Raw genomic sequence first — 18,818 nt, 5'->3', positions numbered from 1 at the left:
ATCTGTAGAATGGACTCCCCATCTGGTCCCTACCGCCGGCCTCTTAGATTATCAGGAGCTTGCAGAGCATGGTGGTTAGGGTGACTCCAACACGAGGCTGCTGTACGTACAGCCATGGTTTTCACCACTTGGAGCCTCTGTTCCCTTATCCATGAAATGGGCTCACGATGCATATTCCTCGAGGGCGTTGTATGAATTAGAAACTCACTTGATAGCTCATCCTCAGTGTCGAATGGACATCAAACATGTAATCTGTCCCAAACGAAACTCTTGATATCCCCACCCTGCCTCCATCCCAGTCAGTTCCCTTCTCTGTCCCAAACCTTTCCATGATCCTATCTGGCTCAGCACCTCACAGAAGCTAGCAAGGCCCTCTGTCCTCACTTACCACGTGCCCTCTGCCTCATTCACAGTCCCTCTGGCCACATTCTCCTGGAGCTCACTGAGCCTGTGCCTGCCCCGGGCCTTTGCACCTGCTGTCTGCTCTGCCTGGAGCATCCATGTGTGTGCATCTCACACCTTGCCTGTTCTTTATTTTTCTTCCTCGTCCTTACTGCTATCTGAAATTACAGCATTTATTTATTCACTAGTGCGAATAATGTGTTGGTGCCTGAAAATGTTTGTTGGCTGTGAAAGGCATTTTGGCAAGCATTGCGAAGAATGGACTAAGAATAGGGACTAGACAACATTAAGAAATCACTGTTGGGGGTGTAAGGGTGGCTCAGTCGATTAGGCGTCTGACTCTTGATTTCGGCTCAGGTCATGATCTCAGGGTTGTGGGATCGAGCCCCGCGTCAGGCTCCATGCTCAGCAGGGAGTCTGCTGGAGATTCTCTCTCTCCCTGTCCCCCTCCCCCCATGCTCACTCTCTCTCTCTAAAATAAATAAATAAATTTTAAAAAGAGATATCACTGTTAATTCGGTTGAGTGTGATAATGGCATTGAGGTCAGGGTGAAAATCAAGAGGCCTAACTATTAGACACAAGCTGAAATATTTGTGGGTAAAGTGGCGTGCCTGGGATTTGCTCTAGAATATTCCAGTTTAAGAGAAAACTGGGAATCAATGAAGCAAGAATGGCCAAGTGTTAACTGTTAAAGTCAGAAAATGGTGGCATTTGGGTTAATTATATTATTCTCTTTCTTTTGGGTGGTTTGAACATTTCCACGATTTAAGTTAAACATATTTATTGAACCCATTGGTGAGTGAATGAATAGCGTGTAAAATGTACTCAACCCAGAGCCTAGCCCATGATACGCACTTACTATTAGCTTACAAAATTGTCAATAAAAAGAGATGAGGGAGCACGCTGAACTCAGAGGGGGTGGGTGCAGATGCCGATGGTGTTCTTGAAAAGCAGCCCTCTGACGGCCACCGTCCATACCAGGGCCTGGGCAGGGCAGGGGGACCTGCGTCCTGTGCCTGTGGCATGCTCACCCTCCCCAGCTCCTGGAAGAACTGTGCTGGCCCCATTGCTGGTTCCAGGCTGAGCCCGGGGCCGAGGAAGCTTTCAGAACGCCTGTCCAGTAGCCCACGCCACATGCACTCACAGGGGGCACGGTGCTTGTAAGTGGCTTCTGACACTGGGGCACCGAATGGGCCCTGCCCTGGGCAGCACAGGCAGGCGCGGCCATGGAGGCTCGTGCTCATGCAGCGCTGAGCAGCGGAGGTCCGGGAGCTTGGTGCAGTCCCCGGCTCTGGAGTCAGGCACTCTGCGGAGCCTGGCATGCCCTGTTTGTCTGTGGTCTGATGGGCAGGGGGAGCACCAGCGGGCTCTCAGTGAGGCCAGGAAAGCCAGGGAAATAGGACAGGGTCTAGCCACCTGGAGTTTCCTGCAGGTCAGAGCCACAGGGACAGGATTTGTGATCCGGGAGCATTCCCGAGGTCACGAGGGGATGGCACGCCGGGGGTAGGCAGCGGGCAAGGAGGCTTGTGGATGTCCTGTCTGGCAGTGAAGCACTGATGGGTACCAGACCAGTGGCTCTGGGTGCAGATGCCCCTCTGCACTCCTCAGGTCTGGGACCTTGGGCAAGCCACTTGCCTTCTCTCAACCTGTTTTCTCGTCCGGAAAATGGGACTAATGGTAGAGCCACCCGGCCAGGCATTGTGGGATGCAGTGAGGTCCTGTGTGTGCCATGCCGAGCTCAGCGCCTGGCCCATCCTAGGAGCTCAACAGACAGTAGTCATTTATTACTGTTGGTTTGGGATGGGGACTTCACAAATATTTGTCCAACGATTCCATTTGTTTGGCCTGTAGCCCACGGTTCCCTTAGAGCCACAGAGGGCTGTGTTGACTGATAAAATCGGGGTGCTATTATCAGGAAGGAATGAAAGGATGCTGAGGTGTGGCTTCCCAGTGGGGTCTTCTCCCGACTTCCAGCCCCATCTGGCCAGCCCACGCTTCCCATGACCTGGAGCTGCTAGTCTGCTGAGACGCCCAGTAGCACCGCTCTCCAGAACTTCATCCAGGCGAGCGCTGGGTTAAGCACTTTCTATGTGTGACATTATTTGGTTCTCCTGATGATGCTGTAAATTAGATATTTTTATTACCCTCATTTTAGAAATAAACATATTCCTAAAGGTTGCTAGAGGTGACATACTTTTCCTGGTAGAACCAAGACTTGACCTCGGAGGGTGAACCATCAACCACTGGTTCTCTCTCTTCTGGGCTAAGTTACAGGGGGGCTCTCTGCCTGTAAGGGTCAATCCCACAGGAGCTTGGAGAGGTGAAAGCACGAAAGTCGCTATGCTTCAGACTTGGAGGCGTGCCATTTGGAGGCTGGAAGGAGGACAGTTTAAGGCAAATAAAAGAACCCCTGCCTCATCCAGTAGAAAATCCTGATATGCTAAGGCGCAGTGACCCTGGCTGCAAGCATAAACTGGTTTGTGATTAGCATCAGGTAATGTCTCTTCCTGGTAAGAGTGGTCTCACTCTTGGTCTGTCTAGGGCTGAGGACATCCCCACAAGAGTACCAGCTGTTAGCTCCGAGCTCAGCTCCCAGTTCGGAAGCCTCTGGAGTTCTTAGAAGCCCCCATTGACCTGGCCAATGTTATTGGTTTGGAGGGTCCTTGTCATCCAAGCCAAGCTGTCAGAGCCAATCAACAGGCGTTTGCTTGAGTGACCAGTAAGTGGCATTCAGTCTTCTTCCTGCTGGCCTTGAAGCTGGGAGGGGTAAATTTGGAACAGCTACAGCCACCTTGCCATCCTGAGAGGAGAATCTGCCAGAGGAAAAAACCCACAAAGGAAGGAGAGCTGAGGGGTGGGAAGAGACTACCTGGGTCCTGATGACACCATTCAGCTCCTTGATCAAGCCATATCTGAAGGCAAACTGGCCATGGACTTGTCCGTTAATAAAAGCTAACATATTACCCTTTTAGATTAGCCACTTCGGGTTATGGTTTTTGTCACTTGCAACTAAAGGATTCCTAACTGCTACAACATATCCACCCCTTAGAAATGTGAAAACCCTTTTGTGGGGGCCCTGGGGAGCCGCTGTAAGTTTTTGAACTGAGAAGTGGCAAGCACTAAGCCTCACTCCAGACAGCATCTAGGAAGGCAAGAGAGCAACCTGGACCACGTTCACCCCGACTTGGCTCTGCCGCCTTATCTGTCTGCCTGTTGCCTCCATCTGCCATGGAGAGTGATGCTCTGAGCATCTACCCATTCTGGCACTGGCTTCCCTTACAAGCATCTGCTCCGTGAGAGAATGAGCTTCACATCAAAGTGGCCCGGCAGCTTTCCTTAAATAAAACAGTCCCTCCCCTCCCCGCTGCCTTGCAAAGGCAAGCTACCTCATTTAGCCACCTGCGAGTTTCCTTTCATGGTCCCATGTCATTATGGGATTGCTTTGAGGCAGGGCCGGGCGGGGGTGAGGAGACACATTCCACCATTGCAATTAACTTGTTAGAGACTGTGACGCCCAGTCCGGGCGCCTGCCTGCTAGGGGTGTTGGGTGGGTGTGATGGAAGCCTGGGTCCACGGGTGAGGGGATCTGCAGCATGACCAGGCCCTGGGCGTCCTGGCGGAGACCACCCGAGCGGGGCCCCAGCTCCTTGCTGGCCGTATGGACGTGTCAGTCAGTATCTTAGTGCAAAGGACAGCTCTGACTTTTCCACACATGCCACCAAACACCAAATGCCATCCCTTCGCTGTGGCATACTGAGAAGGCTAAGGGCTCAGCATTGGACGTCAGACGGCTTCACCATTCTATGACTCTTGTCAACTCATGCCACTTGTCTGATCCCGGTTCTCATCTGTAAAATGGGGTTTGAGGAGGCCCACGAAGGGGATAGCAGCATGTCAGGCCTCTCTGTGTTGGCCGCTACTGTCCTTACTAATGAGGAGCAGGCTTCCACCCCAGGCATCCCAGAAGAACAACGCGGCCAATTTTGCCACCGAAATGGTCATGAGAAAAGCTCAGGGTCCTGGGCTGTGTGAGCTGTGGGCTTGGCTCCTACCCTCCAAGGGGCTGTCCCTACTGTTGTGAAGGGGAAGCAATCTGCGTCCCTAGTCATGGGAGAGGCTGTGCCAAGCCCGCCTCCTGCCCCCACCTCCCACGAGCTTGGACCCATGGACTCAAGGGGATTCTGGGACCTTAGGACTGGGAGGATCCTTGGGGTCTTCAAGGTCCCTAACCATCCTCAGACAATGCTGACTCCTGGGATTACTCACCCTTGCCTTGGAACACACAGGTTTGAGCCCCATGGAAAGTCCAGTCCCTGTGAATCCTGAAAATGTGGGGTGTTGGGGGTTGGACTTCTGGTGGCTCCAGGAAAGTCTTACCATGCCTCTCTCCTCTTGACCGTCACCTCCTCCAGGTAGGCCCCTGACAATGGAAGTTAAGGCCTGTCTGCTCCTTAGAGGCTCCTGACCTCTCTCTTCGCCAGCCCTAAGTACCCAAGTGGACGTGGGTTCTGTCCTTGTGACTGTGTCTAGCTCTCTTGGCACATCAAAGAGAGTTGCAGCAGTTGGCAAGGAAGGATTTGAGTTTCAAAATCCCTGCCATGTCTTCAAGGTCTGCAGAGTCTGGTCCCCACCAGTCTCTAGGTCCTACCCTCACGCCCAGCACGGTAGCCCCGCCAGCCCCATTTTCCAGGTCCCTCACCAGGGCCTTTGCACGTGCTGTTCCCTGCACCTGGAGCACCCTTCCCATCACTCTGGCTCCTTTCTCTCTCAATGTCTCTTCCTAGGAGGACTTCCCTGGCTGCCCCGCCCCCAGTCTGAAGCAGGGGCCCTTACCACTGCCTTCAGCATGCCCCGCAAGTATTCCCTCCCCGCTGTGTTATCTCAGGCTGTTTATCAGCTGCATCCTCCCAGCCCCTGAGATTACAGGCCTCACAAGGGTGGTGGGTGCAGGGCGAGGGGGGGGGGGGCGCTGTTTTGCTCCTGCTTGTATCCCTTGCTTCTAGGGTAGAACCTGGCCGAGTGTCTGGGTGAGACACCCTGGCTCCTCGGCAGCACACAATGGCATCTAATAATTAACTCTCCAATTAGGCCCATAATAGAGGCTTAAACTAAGGCTCATTGGTAATGAGGCTGTTCACAGAGGCCTTTTATCCCAGCCTCACTGCTCCGGAGCTCTGACCTTGGCAGCTGTGCGACAGAGTCCCCCCCCCTTTTGTTAACTGGGGGGCCTTGCCCCTCACCGGCACCCTGGCTGGGCGCACCCTGCCTCCCACCTCCGCTGGCATCCTGGGCTGGGTGTGCCCTGTCCCAGGTAAGCCCTGGGAGCAGCCGGGCTGCTCCAGCCTCCCTGCCCCTCGGCCTCTCCTCGAGGCCAGGGCTGGGACAAGCTCTGGGAAAATGTGTCTCTCGGAGCCGAAGGCCCCCCTCTTCATTACAGAGACACCAATTGGCTCAGCCCCTGAAAGCCTTCAGCTTTAGGGATGTTAAGACTTAATTGCCTTATGGACACGGAAAGAACCGAGGGGTTTCTCCAGGGAGTGGTTTCTCTCCCCCATTGGACAAGGACAGGACTTGTGACTGATGAGAGCGGGAGGCGAGCCCCCTCCTGGGGACCGTGACGGGTTCCACCTACATTGAGAGCCGGCACCCTCTCTGGTTCCACTCTTCCTCTGGCTGACTTTTCAGAGGTGATTTCTAATTGCATTTTCCTGGTCAGGAAGAGGAGCCCAGGGCCGGTGACTTTCTCAGTGCCAGGGACCAGGCTCAGCCACTTTCCCCAGCACCCCATTCTTACTGGGGCACACAGGTCTTGTAGGGTTTGGATTCTTGGTAAATTTGCAAAGCGTAAAGAGTAATGGGTAGCACACGAATTCACTGTCCTGGCCCCATCTGCCTCCCAGTGAAGCTCATCTCCCTCCGCTCGCTGCCCTGCACACCCCCTTGCTCTCCTAACACCCCCAGCTCACCCCCAGCTTGGGCCTTCACCCTTGCCCGTTTCCCTCCCTGCAAAACCCAACTCCTAGACCTTTGTGTGACTCACTCTGTCCTCCCATCTGGATGTTGCTTCCCACGACCTTGACGACCCACCCTTATAGAAGGCCAAGTACACCCTGCAGAGGGCACTCTCCCTCATTTCATGTCTTTGTGCGTTTATCAAAGGCTGGTCTCCCCTCACTGAAACACAAGCTCTTGCTAGCTGGCCGGTCCCTCCGCCATGGTTTCCCCGGGGCCTAGTGCAGTGCCTGGTCTGTAAATATCTGTGTAAAAGAGAACGCAACTTCTCCTTCTTGACCCACAAACGCTCTTTTGGCCCCTCAGAAAGCCTCGCCTCGCTGGAATGGACCCCTCCCAGGGCTTTGCTGTTGACAATGGTGCCTTCTTGAAGTCACCTCCACTTCCAAGCTTGGCCCAGTGGGGCCAGGATAACGAAGCTGCTTTAACATAAATAATTTGCTTCTGAGGTGTAAGAAATGGGGAATATTTTTAGAAGGCCTGCCCTCCTAGGGGAAGTAAATGACTTATGAAAACGGGATTTTTCAAAGTGGCCTTCAAGAGAAAAGGGAGCCGTGTGTGATGGCCAAAATGGAATTCTATGAATTAGTGCGACTCATTATTCTGACCATACGCACACACACGCTCACACACACATGCACACACACTCGCTCACTCACTCACTTTTCCTCCTGCCTTCCATTTCATGGTCTTAGCTCAAATCTGAAATAAAACCACCGCAGCCCCCCTCCCCTGGCCCTCAGCGGCGGCCTGTCTGATTGGATGCCTCCCACAGCCCTGAAGACCAGAGCTTCAAGGAAGAAGCTGCGGGGGCACACTGAGCCCTCGCTTCTTAAAGTGCGCGCCGTAAGTTACCTTGAAATGTTATATTTAAAAAAAAAAAAAAGTATTTTAGGTTCAACAGACACTTGGGTTCCTGTTAACAACTCATTTAAGGAGAAAGTGGGGGGAAGGCATTCAGTTCAAGGTTTCTTTGACGACGTGAACCTCCTTACTTTGAATCCTTACAGTGTGGATGGGATGAAAGATGTCGTGGAGACGCAGTTGGGTAAATGCGCAGGTGAGCAAAGACAGATGTTCCCAACAACGGAGTCGCGGGCATCTTGGGATGGTCTTTGTCTGGCCAATAATGGAGAACAGATATTGGCGGCGGGGGGGGGGGAATGGGAGACCCAGAAAACCAAGACACAAAAACCACTTTTGTGGCCATTGTGTTTCCACCGGACTCTTGATCTAGGGAAGACGTGCTGTTTGGAGAACTAATAAGGCGACCGGCCCCTTTGATGAGGCACGGTCTGAAAACCAAGCTCTGGAGCAGTCATCCATTGCCGGCTCCCTGAGGCCTTTCTCCCCTTGTCTACAAAATCTGGCCTCCAACGGGGCATGCATGTGTCTTCTGCCCATCACTTCTGAAGGCCCAGACAACTGGCTCTGGGCTCTTTGTCTGGAAGAGTCATGGTGGCTTCCCATTGTCTGTAGGCTCTGACTATGACTCCAAACTCACAGGCTGACAACCAAGGTCCACCATGAGTTGGCTCCACTTTGCCTTTCTTCGCAGTCCCCAAACCTACTTAAGATCTCTACTCCCAACACTACCATCTCCTTCCTTATCCCACTACGCTCTTCTCCTCTCCCCTTCTCCCCGTAGTCTTTCCTCCTCTGGTCTAAGGTCTACTCGTCCTGACAGATCTGACTCCCAGGCGCCTTCTGAGACTAGCCCGTCCTCACTGAACTCCTGTTGTGAGTTCTCACACACTGATTTGATGTGCATTTGACCCATCTCACTGTCAGACTAGTCTACTCTCCCAAAAGGTCCATCAGCTTTCTAGGCATCTGCCTTGTAGGTGTCAGCACATGGCCCAGGGTGAGCAGAGTGGGCACAGAAGAAGCACTGGTTTCTACTAAACTGAAAAGTGAAAAGTGGCCAAGCGGTGGGCCAGAGATGCAGAGGATCTGGACTCACTGCCTGCCCCTGGGGATCTTTCCTCCCTGAGGCTGGGACGCAAGACTCCCCTGCTGCCATGTGCTGTTAACTCTCTGTGATCACTCTAAAACCTGGAGGACCACTGGTCCCTGGGCAAAGCCAAAACCTCTCAGCTTCTCAATGTTGTTCCAACTCTTTCTGTTCTCTAACAGCTCACTCAATCAATAAATGGTTGTTGAGTGCCCCCACTGTGTGCCACTCATGGGGATGCAGTGGTGAATATCCCAGACATTGTCCCCATTCTCTTGGAACTTACAATGAATTAAGAGGCACAAAAAGGATTGATTACAGTTCTGATAAATGCAGTGAAGGGTAGGTGCAGGCTGCTCTAAAAGCATTTGGAGAGATACAGCAATTGTTTCTCAAGGACATTGTTTTACATTTGGTGGGGTCTGAGCAGGCTGCCCCGCTCGATGGCAATGGGGAGCCCTGAGTTGCCTTGATGGACCACTTGATGGAATGCTGAGTGTGGAGGGGGGCGATGGAAGAAGATCAGTTTTCACTGAAGGTCTGTGGTGAGGCTGGTGAAGTATCTTCAGGCAGGGATTGCACTTGTTATGAATGTGGATGAGACCAGAGCAGGAATCAGCTGTCCCTCCAATTGACGCCATAGCCAGAGATGTTCCAGCGTTCTCTGATGCTAAGTGCCTTCTCTTTGAAACGAGGGCCTTCTTTTCAACAAGATCCCAAGTCCCGTGTCCTTCAAGGCCTCACTAACATCACCCTAGTGGCTACGGATCATTCCCGTACCAGTTCTATGTCACTTCCTTGAGTTTTCTACTAATTAAAGCTAGTGAGCTGTCGTTTATCATGGCTTCTTCTGCAAATGTTCATCCACTCGACCTCACAGTGAATTCCAGGTGAATTAGAATCACATCTAGTTCTTTGGGAAGCAGGGATCCTAGATGAGGGCATAAGCCAGGGGAAGCAAGTATCTGGCACTCGTGCCCTGACCACTGCTAATCCAGTGGTCCTGGCAGACATTATTAATCAATCCCCACACTCATTTCTGCTGGGCTTGGACAGGGTTTGAAAGCACCTTCTCAGAAGCATCTCCCTGGTCACCGATGAAGGAGGTCACTCCTCCCCCAGTTGTTTTCTGTGACTAAACCCATTCTTTTCTTCACAGTGCTCTAATTTTTAAAGACATATTCAAGACCCGTTTCCCCAACTAACCTGTGAGCTCCATGCAGTGGGAGCATGTCTGTTTCTGCTCATCACAGAATCTCTGGGGCTGAGCGGTCTTGGTCATATAGGAAGAGCTCAGGAAATATTTGCTGCAAGTGGACTTAATGCTTTAGTCAACGAGTTAGAGAGAGAACCCAGGTCTCCTTGTCAACACACCTGGGCTGAGTCCCAGCTCTGTGCTTTCCTAACTGGGTGTGCTGGGGCAAGCCCTCCCCTTCTCCATATCAGGGCCTGGAGCTGTGTAAGTGGGACTCTTACCTCCTCCCTCAGAGGTTCCAGCAGATCTGGGACAAAGGCTGTCCCTCTGAGCTTGGTGGCCACAGGGAATTTTATTTTGAGACTTGAGGGTTGGTTTATTTTGGAGCTGGTGGGCAGAGATCCTGGGTCCTGGGTGGCAGAGTCTGCACCTCTCTGGAACCTGTGGGGCAGGGACCTTGGCTCTCAGGCACCAGGCTCTGCGGCAGGAGGTGTGGACTTGACTCTGGCCCTTGATTACTTGGGATGCGGCAGTGGCATTTCTGCCTGGGTCTTAATTCCCTCCTCCTTCACCCGCTTCCACCACGGGAGAGGAGGGAGAAGGGCGCTGTGTGCACCCATGCCCATTTGTTGTTTCTACAGCTGGGGCCCGACGGCCTCCACCCCTCTGGGGATTTGAGCCCTCTGGGCCTGTGTCTCCACAGACTTGCCCTGGCCTGAAGCCAGTGGGAATTTGTGTGTGCATTTGGGGGGTGGGTGTGGGGGATTGGGGGCCCCAGGGATGGCCAAATGGATCAGTCGGGCTCTGACTGGCTGTCCCCAACCCCAGAAAGGGGTAGGGTGAGGTGAGGCTGGCCTGGGTCCAGTGACACCAGGAAGCCATAGAGAGACCCGCCCCCTCACCCTTCCCCCTTCACCCTGCGCCCCGGCTGTCCATGGGGGTACAGGGCAGGGCCCTGCAGGAGTCTCGCCTTTCTCCTACAAGGGGGTGGCCTCATGACGCATCCTCCCAGAAGGCCAGATAGCTGGGGGAAGTGGGTCCTTCCCACAGAAACACCAATCCCTTTCTCCCTTAACAGCCAGACCCAGAGTCTGGGGGGCAGGAAGCAAAGGAGCGCCAGGCAGCAGGCCCCACACCAGCAGGCAGTGCTGGGGGCCCTTCAATAGGCTTCTGTCCTACTCAGCATAACCGACTCCACCGCGCCCCTCTTCTGGGAGTGCCCATCCTCCCATCTCTGCCTGGTGAACTTCTTCTCACCCTCAAGGTCCAACTCAAATGTCACCTCCTCTGGGAGGCCTCCCTTGACCCTTTCAGCCAAGGTTACTTGCTACCTCTTTGGGTTCCTACCCTCTTTCCATTTTCGTGCCTGTCTCAGCCGAGCAATTACTCATTAACTGGGACACTCTTATCTTCTGTCCTCCTCTGGACTGCGAGCTCCAAGGGCATCATCTGTGTGCTGAGCGTGTTATTTCTGCTCGCCTTCCTCCACGGCCTCCTTCTAGAACGGCACCTGCGGCGGCCAGGCCCCACCATGGCACCTGGTGACACTCAACTCCTGATCTTCCTGCCCTTGTTTCCTGTGGCGCTGAATGGGGCCGCATTGTGTGGCCGGCAGGACAGTGCGTTTGTGACGGTGTGTGTGCATGGAGGGCCCTGGAGCGTCTGCCTTGCTGTATGTTGGACGGCTTGCTCACCGGAGGCAGCCATGTCGTCAGGACGGGCCTGTGCCGAGAGGTCCCCAGGCCTCCTCCCTGCAGCCAGCGTCCATGAGCCACCCCTGTGACGAGCCCGCGTGTCCTCCAGGCCTGGCCTGGCCTACAGACGACCGACGGACAGCCTGACAGACAGTGTGACTGCCACCTCGTGAATGCTCCCGAGCCAGGACCTCCTGCCAAGCTGCTCCTCCACTCCCTCCCGACAGAAAGGGTGCGAGATGGTCCGGGTTGGCTGTTCCTGGGGGAACTTCCTACCTGGTGGTAGATAACCACTAAGACCCTCAGTTTCCTTTGGGGAACGACCCTGCTTCCCCGTGTGTGGCTTTGGTGGAACTGTCTCTCCTGGAGCTCCGTCCCCTCTGGGCCAAGGAATGGGGCCTTGACCCTGGGGAGGGCAACCGGACCCTCTTCCTGGAAATTGTCTGCAGCAGAGATTCTGGTCCAGGAGTGGGGGGTAAGGCTAATTCTAGAAACTACTCGATACCACACAAACACATACATATGTACACACAAATAACACACACGTTCACATACATTCATGCATCATACACATACGCACACAATGCATTGGACACATGCATGTATCCACACACAGATACGCACAATGTGTGCGCAAATATGTACACGTTTCTATTATATACACATGTACATAAATACATGCATTTTCTTTTTTTTGCCAGAGTCGACTATTTTTGGCAGCCAAATAAACTGGATTGGGACAACCACCTCCCTCTCACCATCTTCACACCCATCACTGAAGGCCCCCCAAGTGCCTAGAAGACACATCATTCCGCAAGTGCTCAACCACCGTGTTGAATAAATAAGAGCCTAGAAATATGAATGATGTCAGGGCTATTTATGGTGATTTAAATTTGTGTTTTTGTTTGCACCCTGGGAGAAGAATTTAAAAGCCTGAGAATTCTTTATGCTTGCTTCTCTGCATTTTTTCCTCCCTCCCCTACCTTCCCAGAGGCCAGCCGCCAGCTCACCATCTACAGGATCTTCTGTTGCCAGACCAGGGGCTGAAGGTGTCTGCAGACAGCTTGAGTGCCTTGGCCCGGTAGCCTGGATGCTTTGAGGTGGGAACTGGGGGGAGAAGAAGCATAAGCCATGGAAAAGGGAGCCGGCATTGCTGTGATGGAGATGTATCTTCATTGTCAGCATCCCGGAGGTGACAGGTCCTTCCTGGGAGCCATGGCTCTGTGGCCCCTCTCAGGAGGCAGGATCGTAGCCTTGGGGCCTCCCTGCAGAAATCCTTGAGCCAGCTTGGTGCAGAACCAAATGGAGCTTCCCATCTATAAGGAACTTTTGGGCTTTTGTGGGCTGTGACCCATAGTGAGTCAGCAGTGACCAGTGTTGACTGACACCAGGGACAGGGAATTCTATACACCCCGGGGTACCACTCTGTGTTATATCCCGGGACCTGGGGCTGTGGACAGAGGGAGCCCCACCGAAGACTGAAATTGAGTTTCCCACCAGTCCAGCATGGCAGGGACACAAAATCGGACTGATAGTCATTTGCTTTAGGAAAACATGCCATTTCTTTCACACCTAGGTTTGTGGAATAAGGTTCAAAGCTCATGGTGGCAGGAATTTTTCTTTTTGGTCTGTTTGGTTTATTATTGTCTCACAGAGCCTAGTACATCGCTTAACACACAACAGAAATTCAAGAAATATTAATGTATAAAGGCACACGTAGAAAATAATTTTTTGGGTGCCCACGAAATGCTAGAGATTCTATAGAAGCTTCCTTTAGGTTCTTCTTTTCATAACCACCCTAGAAACTTGGTGTTCTTGTCCACATTTTCCTTCCTTTCCTTCCTCCCTCCCTCCCTTCCTCCCTCCCTCCCTTCCTCCCTCCCTCCCTCCCCCCTTCTTTCCTTCCCTCTCCTACTTCAGCTGTCCTAGTGTATTTACACATGTTCATATAGGCAATGTATTGTTTATAGGTATGTATGAAGGTTAGTGTGTCGCAGCTCATGCCACCACGTTTTGCCGCCCATCTTCCCGCGCATGGGCGGCCCCAGCACCCAGGCACCTGTCAACACGGAGGGGAGATCAAATAGATCTGTGATGGAACTTCTTTGGACTATATATCTAGGAGTGGGATTGCTAGTCAGGGTGATGTCTGTGTGACTTCACCAAGAAAGGCCACAGTGGCCTGCACTACCTACCGGCGAAGCTGGAAGCTCCTTTATTTCATATCTGGGCCAACACTGGCTTTCCCCAGCTTACTAGTATTTTCCCAGTCTAATTAGGTATGAAGTGATACCTCATTGTTGTTTTAAATTGCACTTCTTGTCCCCGTTTTGGGGGAAGAATTGAAGCTTTAGAGAAGTGACATGCCCAGGGGCCCTCAGCTGGTGCATGCCTGGCTGGGCTTTGTCCACAGGCTCTGGGGTCACCTGGGGCTCCGCTGCCCCTCACCTGGGCTTGACGCCTCCACCAGCAGGACAAGCGTGGGTGCAGGTCTTCTGCTGTGATCGAGCCCCACCTGGTGGCGCTGAGGGGGAACTGCAGTTGTGGAGGGGAAGGGGGGAGGGGAGGAACCCCCAACCCACCTTCACTTTTGAGGCTCTTATTTTTTTTTTAAAGATTTTATTTATTTATTTGAGAGAGAGAGAGAGAGACAGCGAGAGAGGGAACACAAGCAGGGGGGAGAGGGAGAAGCAGGCTTCCCGCGGAGCAGGGAGCCCGATGCGGGGCTCGATCCCAGGACCCCGACATCATGACCTGAGCCGAAGGCAGACGCCCAACGACTGAGCCACCCAGGCGCCCTGAGGCTCCTATTTTTTATTTTTATTTTTATTTTTTTTATTCTTATGTTAATCCCCATACATTACATCATTAGTTTTAGATGTAGTGTTCCATGATTCATTGTTTGTGCATAACACCCAGTGCTCCATGCAGAACGTGCCCTCCTCAATACCCATCACCAGGCTAACCCATCCTCCCACCCCCCTCCCCTCTAGAACCCTCAGTTTGTTTTTCGGGAGGCTCCTATTTTTTAAAAATAGTTTTTCTAATTTTATTTTTTATCGAGATATAATTATCATATAAAGTATTAGTTTCTGGTGTGCAAGATAAATTTTTTTGTGATGAGAATTTTCAAGATCCAAATATACTCAATCCCCAAATATACAGCACCCCATTATTAACCAAAGTCCTCATGACGTATACATCCCCAGGACTTACTTTTCTTATAACTGGAAGTTTATACCCGCCCTGGTCAGCTTCACTTTGCTGGTGGAGGGAACCTGAACTGCTTCACTTTTGAGGCTATTACTGTTTTTAGCAAACAAAACCAGAACTCTGTTAGTATACTTTTAAAAAACGTACTTTTAATTAAAGTATGTACTTGCCTAAAAGGCATAAATCCCCAGTGTACAGAGAATGAACTTCACAAGTGAACACCTCTGTAGGCAACAGTGCAGGTGCCCCTCCAGCCACGACACACCATCCTCCGGGGACTGCCACTATCCTGGCTTCTAACTCAGGAGATTCGTCTCGCCTGGGGGACTGTTGTATACACGAACCATACAGTTGTTCTCTTTTGTATCGTGCTACTTCTGCATGATGTTGTGTGCTTCGTTCATCCATATTTGTTCATTCTCGTTTTGATGCAGTATTCCATTGTATGAATATACCGCGAGCTATCCGGTCTACTGCCAACGCTTGTTTGGGTGGATTCCAGCATTTGGCTATATTGAATGATGAACATTCTGGGACAGTCTTTTGGTGCACCTGCTTGTACGATCCTGTGAAGTATGTATCTAAGAATGGAAACACTGGACCACACCATAGGTGTATATGCAACTTTTGTAGATAACTGCTAGTTTTCCAAAGTGGTAATGCCAATCGCCCATCCCAATCATGGGTTGAGTGTTCTCCTTGCTCTACATTTTCAATCTATAGTTAATATCGTCACTCTTTTTATTTTTTAAAGATTTTATTTATTTGAGAAAGAGAGATAGTGAGAGAGAGCACATGAGCAGGGAGGAGAGGGAGAAGCAGACTCCCCAGTGAGCAGGGAGCCCCATGTGGGACTTGATCCCAGGACTCTGGGATCACGATCTGAGCCGAAAGCAGAGGTTTAACTGACTGAGCCACCCAGGCGCCCCTCGTCACTCTTTTTAGCCGTACTGGTAGGTGTTAGTGCTGCTGCCTTCTTTTTTTCATTTGCATTCCTGATAACTAACAAAACTTCTTATTTTTGTTGGTCACTTAGCTAAACGTGTGTAAAGTGCCTATGCAAGACTTTGGCCCATTTTTTGATTGAGTTATCTGCCTTTTTCATACTGATTTATAAGAGTTGAAAACAGGTCATCTGCATATGAGCCCTTTGTCTGATCTATCTTCTCCCACTGGGGTCACTTGAATTCTTACTCTCTTCCTGATGAATTTTGATGAACAGACGTTCTACTTGCATTATGAATAGTATTTATTAATATTTTCTTTTATTACTGAGGCTTTGTGTGTTGTTTAAAATTTTTTGGCCTACCCCAAGGTCATGGAGACTGTCTTCTACGTTTCTTCTAGAAGCTTTCACAATCTGCATCCATCTGGAACTGATTTTTGCATACAGCGAGAGGCGGAGGGTCCATATTTTTTTCCATATGGACATTTAATTGACCAGCCTGATTTATTGAAAAGATTGTCTTTTCCCCCACTGCATCACAGTGTCACCTTTGCCATAAACCAAGGGACTGTACCTGTGTGAATCTGTTCCCGGTGTATGTGTCTGTTTCTACTAGAAAATGTAATCACGAGACCATTTCAGAGTTTATAAAGTACTAGTGTGCTGCAGGAGGCGCTGTCTGCCAAGGGACACTGGCTTGGGGTTCCTTTTCATTTGCATTCCTGATAACTAATGATAAGTGTTCCTTTCTCAATGCTAGCTGTGAATCTTGGGGCTCACTCTAGGCTTATTTGGTCAGAATGTCAAGAAGCTGAGTTGGAGGCTCCTTGTGCCTGTGGAGTCCACACAGAAAAGCCCTCTGGACCCCAGGAGAGCACCCAGGGGGCCCTAGGGTCTGGGGTGGGGCAAGGTCTCTCCTCTGCATTCCTCTCCCCTCTCTCTTCCAGTCTCTACTAAACCCCAGGGGAAGCCTGCACCCCGACTCGACTCTCCAGGGGCACCTCGGGTCTGAGAGCTGAGGCTCCCGCGGCAGCCCCCCCCCCTTGAGAGTCTGAAAGCACCAAGCGGCCCCTTGAAGGTGTGGCATTCAGCTCCCCCCAGTCCCACATGGGCAGGGGTGGTGTGGTGTGTAAGACCTGCGGTGTGTGTATCCCCAACCAGCCCCTCAGCCCTTTGCCCCTCCTGATGTCCCTCTGGGGACCCTGGGTCTCCATTTCTCACCTCTAAGACTTCTTTTCCAAGAAGGCCTTTCTACAGAGTCTTCTTTTGGTGGGGAGAAGACCCACAGTTTCCCCTACGTTGGTTCTGACTCGGGTCAAGGACAAACGCTACATTCGCACGATGATGTATGCAGTTTAGCCTTGTTTTCTGATGGCTGCTGTCTAAAAGGGACGCCCCAGGTCTGAAGGCCTAGGCGGGGTGTACCAGAGGATGCTGTCTGGGGGCCGAGGGCCCAATAGCAGAGAGAGCCTGTGGTGACCTAGAGGGCCACGCTGGGGTTTTGGGCGAACACCTTTTTAGCATCTATCTCTCCTTCGACCATGTGGGGGTGGATGTCCACGATCATGCCTGCATCCTTGCATAGCTTGAGCAAGGTCCGAATGTTGTTCTTGGACAACCTCAGGTATCTGCGCGAGACAAGGCCAGAGAGGTCAGTTGAGCGTGGAGTCACCATTGCTTCGAACTTTATTGAAAAGAGCTTAGATTTAAGCACTGTGGGATCTCTCACGAGAACTGGCTCTGCAGACACTTCTGGAGCTGACAGAGATCCTATAAAAGAGTGGGCACCCCACAGAGTTGGTGGGAGTTTTATTGGTATAACTCTTTGGGAAATTAATTCGGCAACATATGTGCCAGGCATCAGCCCTATCCCTACAAGTCCCCTCCCCCCAAAAGTTCCTTCATTATCTTTGACTCAGGAACTCCACTCAGGCCTTCAACTGAACCTGAGAAGAGAAGTCAATGGGATGAAAAGCTATATAAATCAAAGTGTTCACTTCAGGGTTATCAACAACAGGAAAAGAGGAGATTCCATCAACCGAGGAGTGGTTAAGCAAATAATGGAATACCCATCTCAAGGATGCTCCCGCCAGCCTTGACATGGCTTTGGGCAGAAGCAGGTGCCCTAGGTGATGGTGATGCGTGATGCCCCATGAGAGAGGCAATCGTCAGGGCTTCTATCACTAACAGGTGTGTGTAACCTCAGCAATGCCAAGGCCCGCGCGAAATACAGAACAATGGCAATAAAAGCTGAGTAAAATTGTAGGAAAAGGGAGTATATTTTCTTTCTTCTTTTTTTAAATTATGTTATGTTAATCACCATACATCATTAGTTTTTGATGTAGTGTTCCATGATTCATTGTTTGCGTATAACACCCAGTGCTCCATGCAGAACGTGCCCTCTTTAATGCCCATCACCAGGCTAACACATCCCCCCACCCCCCTCCCCTCTAGAACCATCAGTTTGTTTCTCAGAGTCCATAGTCTCTCATGGTTCTTCTCCCCCTCCGATTTCCCCCCCTTCATTTTTCCCTTCCTGCTATCTTCTTCTTTTTTTTTTTTTTAACATATAATGTGTTATTTGTTTCAGAGGTACAGGTTTGCACAATTCACAGCATTCACCATAGCACATACCCTCCCCAATGTCTATCACCCAGCCACCCCTATCCCTCCCACCCCACCCCCCACTCCAGCAACCCTCTGTTTCCTGAGATTAAGAATTCCTCATATCAGTGAGGTCATATGATACATGTTTTTCTTTGTTTGACTTATTTCGCTCAGCATAACACCCTCCAGTTCCATCCACATCGTTGCAAACGGCAAGATCGCATTCCTTTTGATGGCTGCATAAGATTCCATTGTATATATATACCACCTCTTCTTTATCCATTCATCTGTCAATGGACATCTTGGCTCTTTCCACAGTTTGGCTATTGTGGACATTGCTGCTATAAACATCGGGGTGCACATACCCCTTCAGATCCCTATATTTGTATCTTTGGGGCAAATACCCAGTAGTGCAATTGCTGGGTCGTATGGTAGCTCTATTTTCAACTTTTTGAGGAACCTCCATACTGTCTTCCAGAATGGCTGCACCAGCTTGCATTCCCACCAACAGTGTAGGAGGGTTCCCCTTTCTCCGCATCCCCGCCAACATCTGTCTTTTCCTGACTTGTTAATTTTAGTCATTCTGACTGGTGTGAGGTGGTATCTCATTGAGGTTTTGATTTGGATTTCCCTGATGCCGAGTGATGTTGAACACTTCTTCATGTGTCTGTTGGCCATTTGGATATCTTCTTTGGAAAAATGTCTGTTCATGTCTTCTGTCCATTTCTTGATTGAATCATTTGTTCTTTGGGTGTTGAGTTTCATAAGTTCTTTATAGATTTTGGATACTAGCC

At 51.1% G+C, this 18,818-nt stretch overlaps 1 protein-coding gene across 1 annotated transcript in view; it reads right to left on the bottom strand.

Annotated features, from left to right (window-relative positions):
• Positions 1 to 16,897: 16,897 nt before the first annotated feature.
• The window catches only part of C16H16orf78 (chromosome 16 C16orf78 homolog), an 18,160-nt gene continuing 16,239 nt past the window's right edge, over positions 16,898 to 18,818 (bottom strand). The window contains exon 5 of the mRNA XM_044922054.1: positions 16,898 to 17,045. Coding sequence (XP_044777989.1) covers positions 16,898 to 17,045 — 148 coding nt within the window. The remainder of the gene's footprint in view (positions 17,046 to 18,818) is intronic.

The sequence above is a fragment of the Neomonachus schauinslandi genome, chromosome 16 (genome assembly GCF_002201575.2).
Source record: "Neomonachus schauinslandi chromosome 16, ASM220157v2, whole genome shotgun sequence".
Classification (NCBI taxonomy): Eukaryota; Metazoa; Chordata; class Mammalia; order Carnivora; family Phocidae; genus Neomonachus; species Neomonachus schauinslandi.
This window is presented reverse-complemented; position numbering and strand designations above follow the sequence as displayed.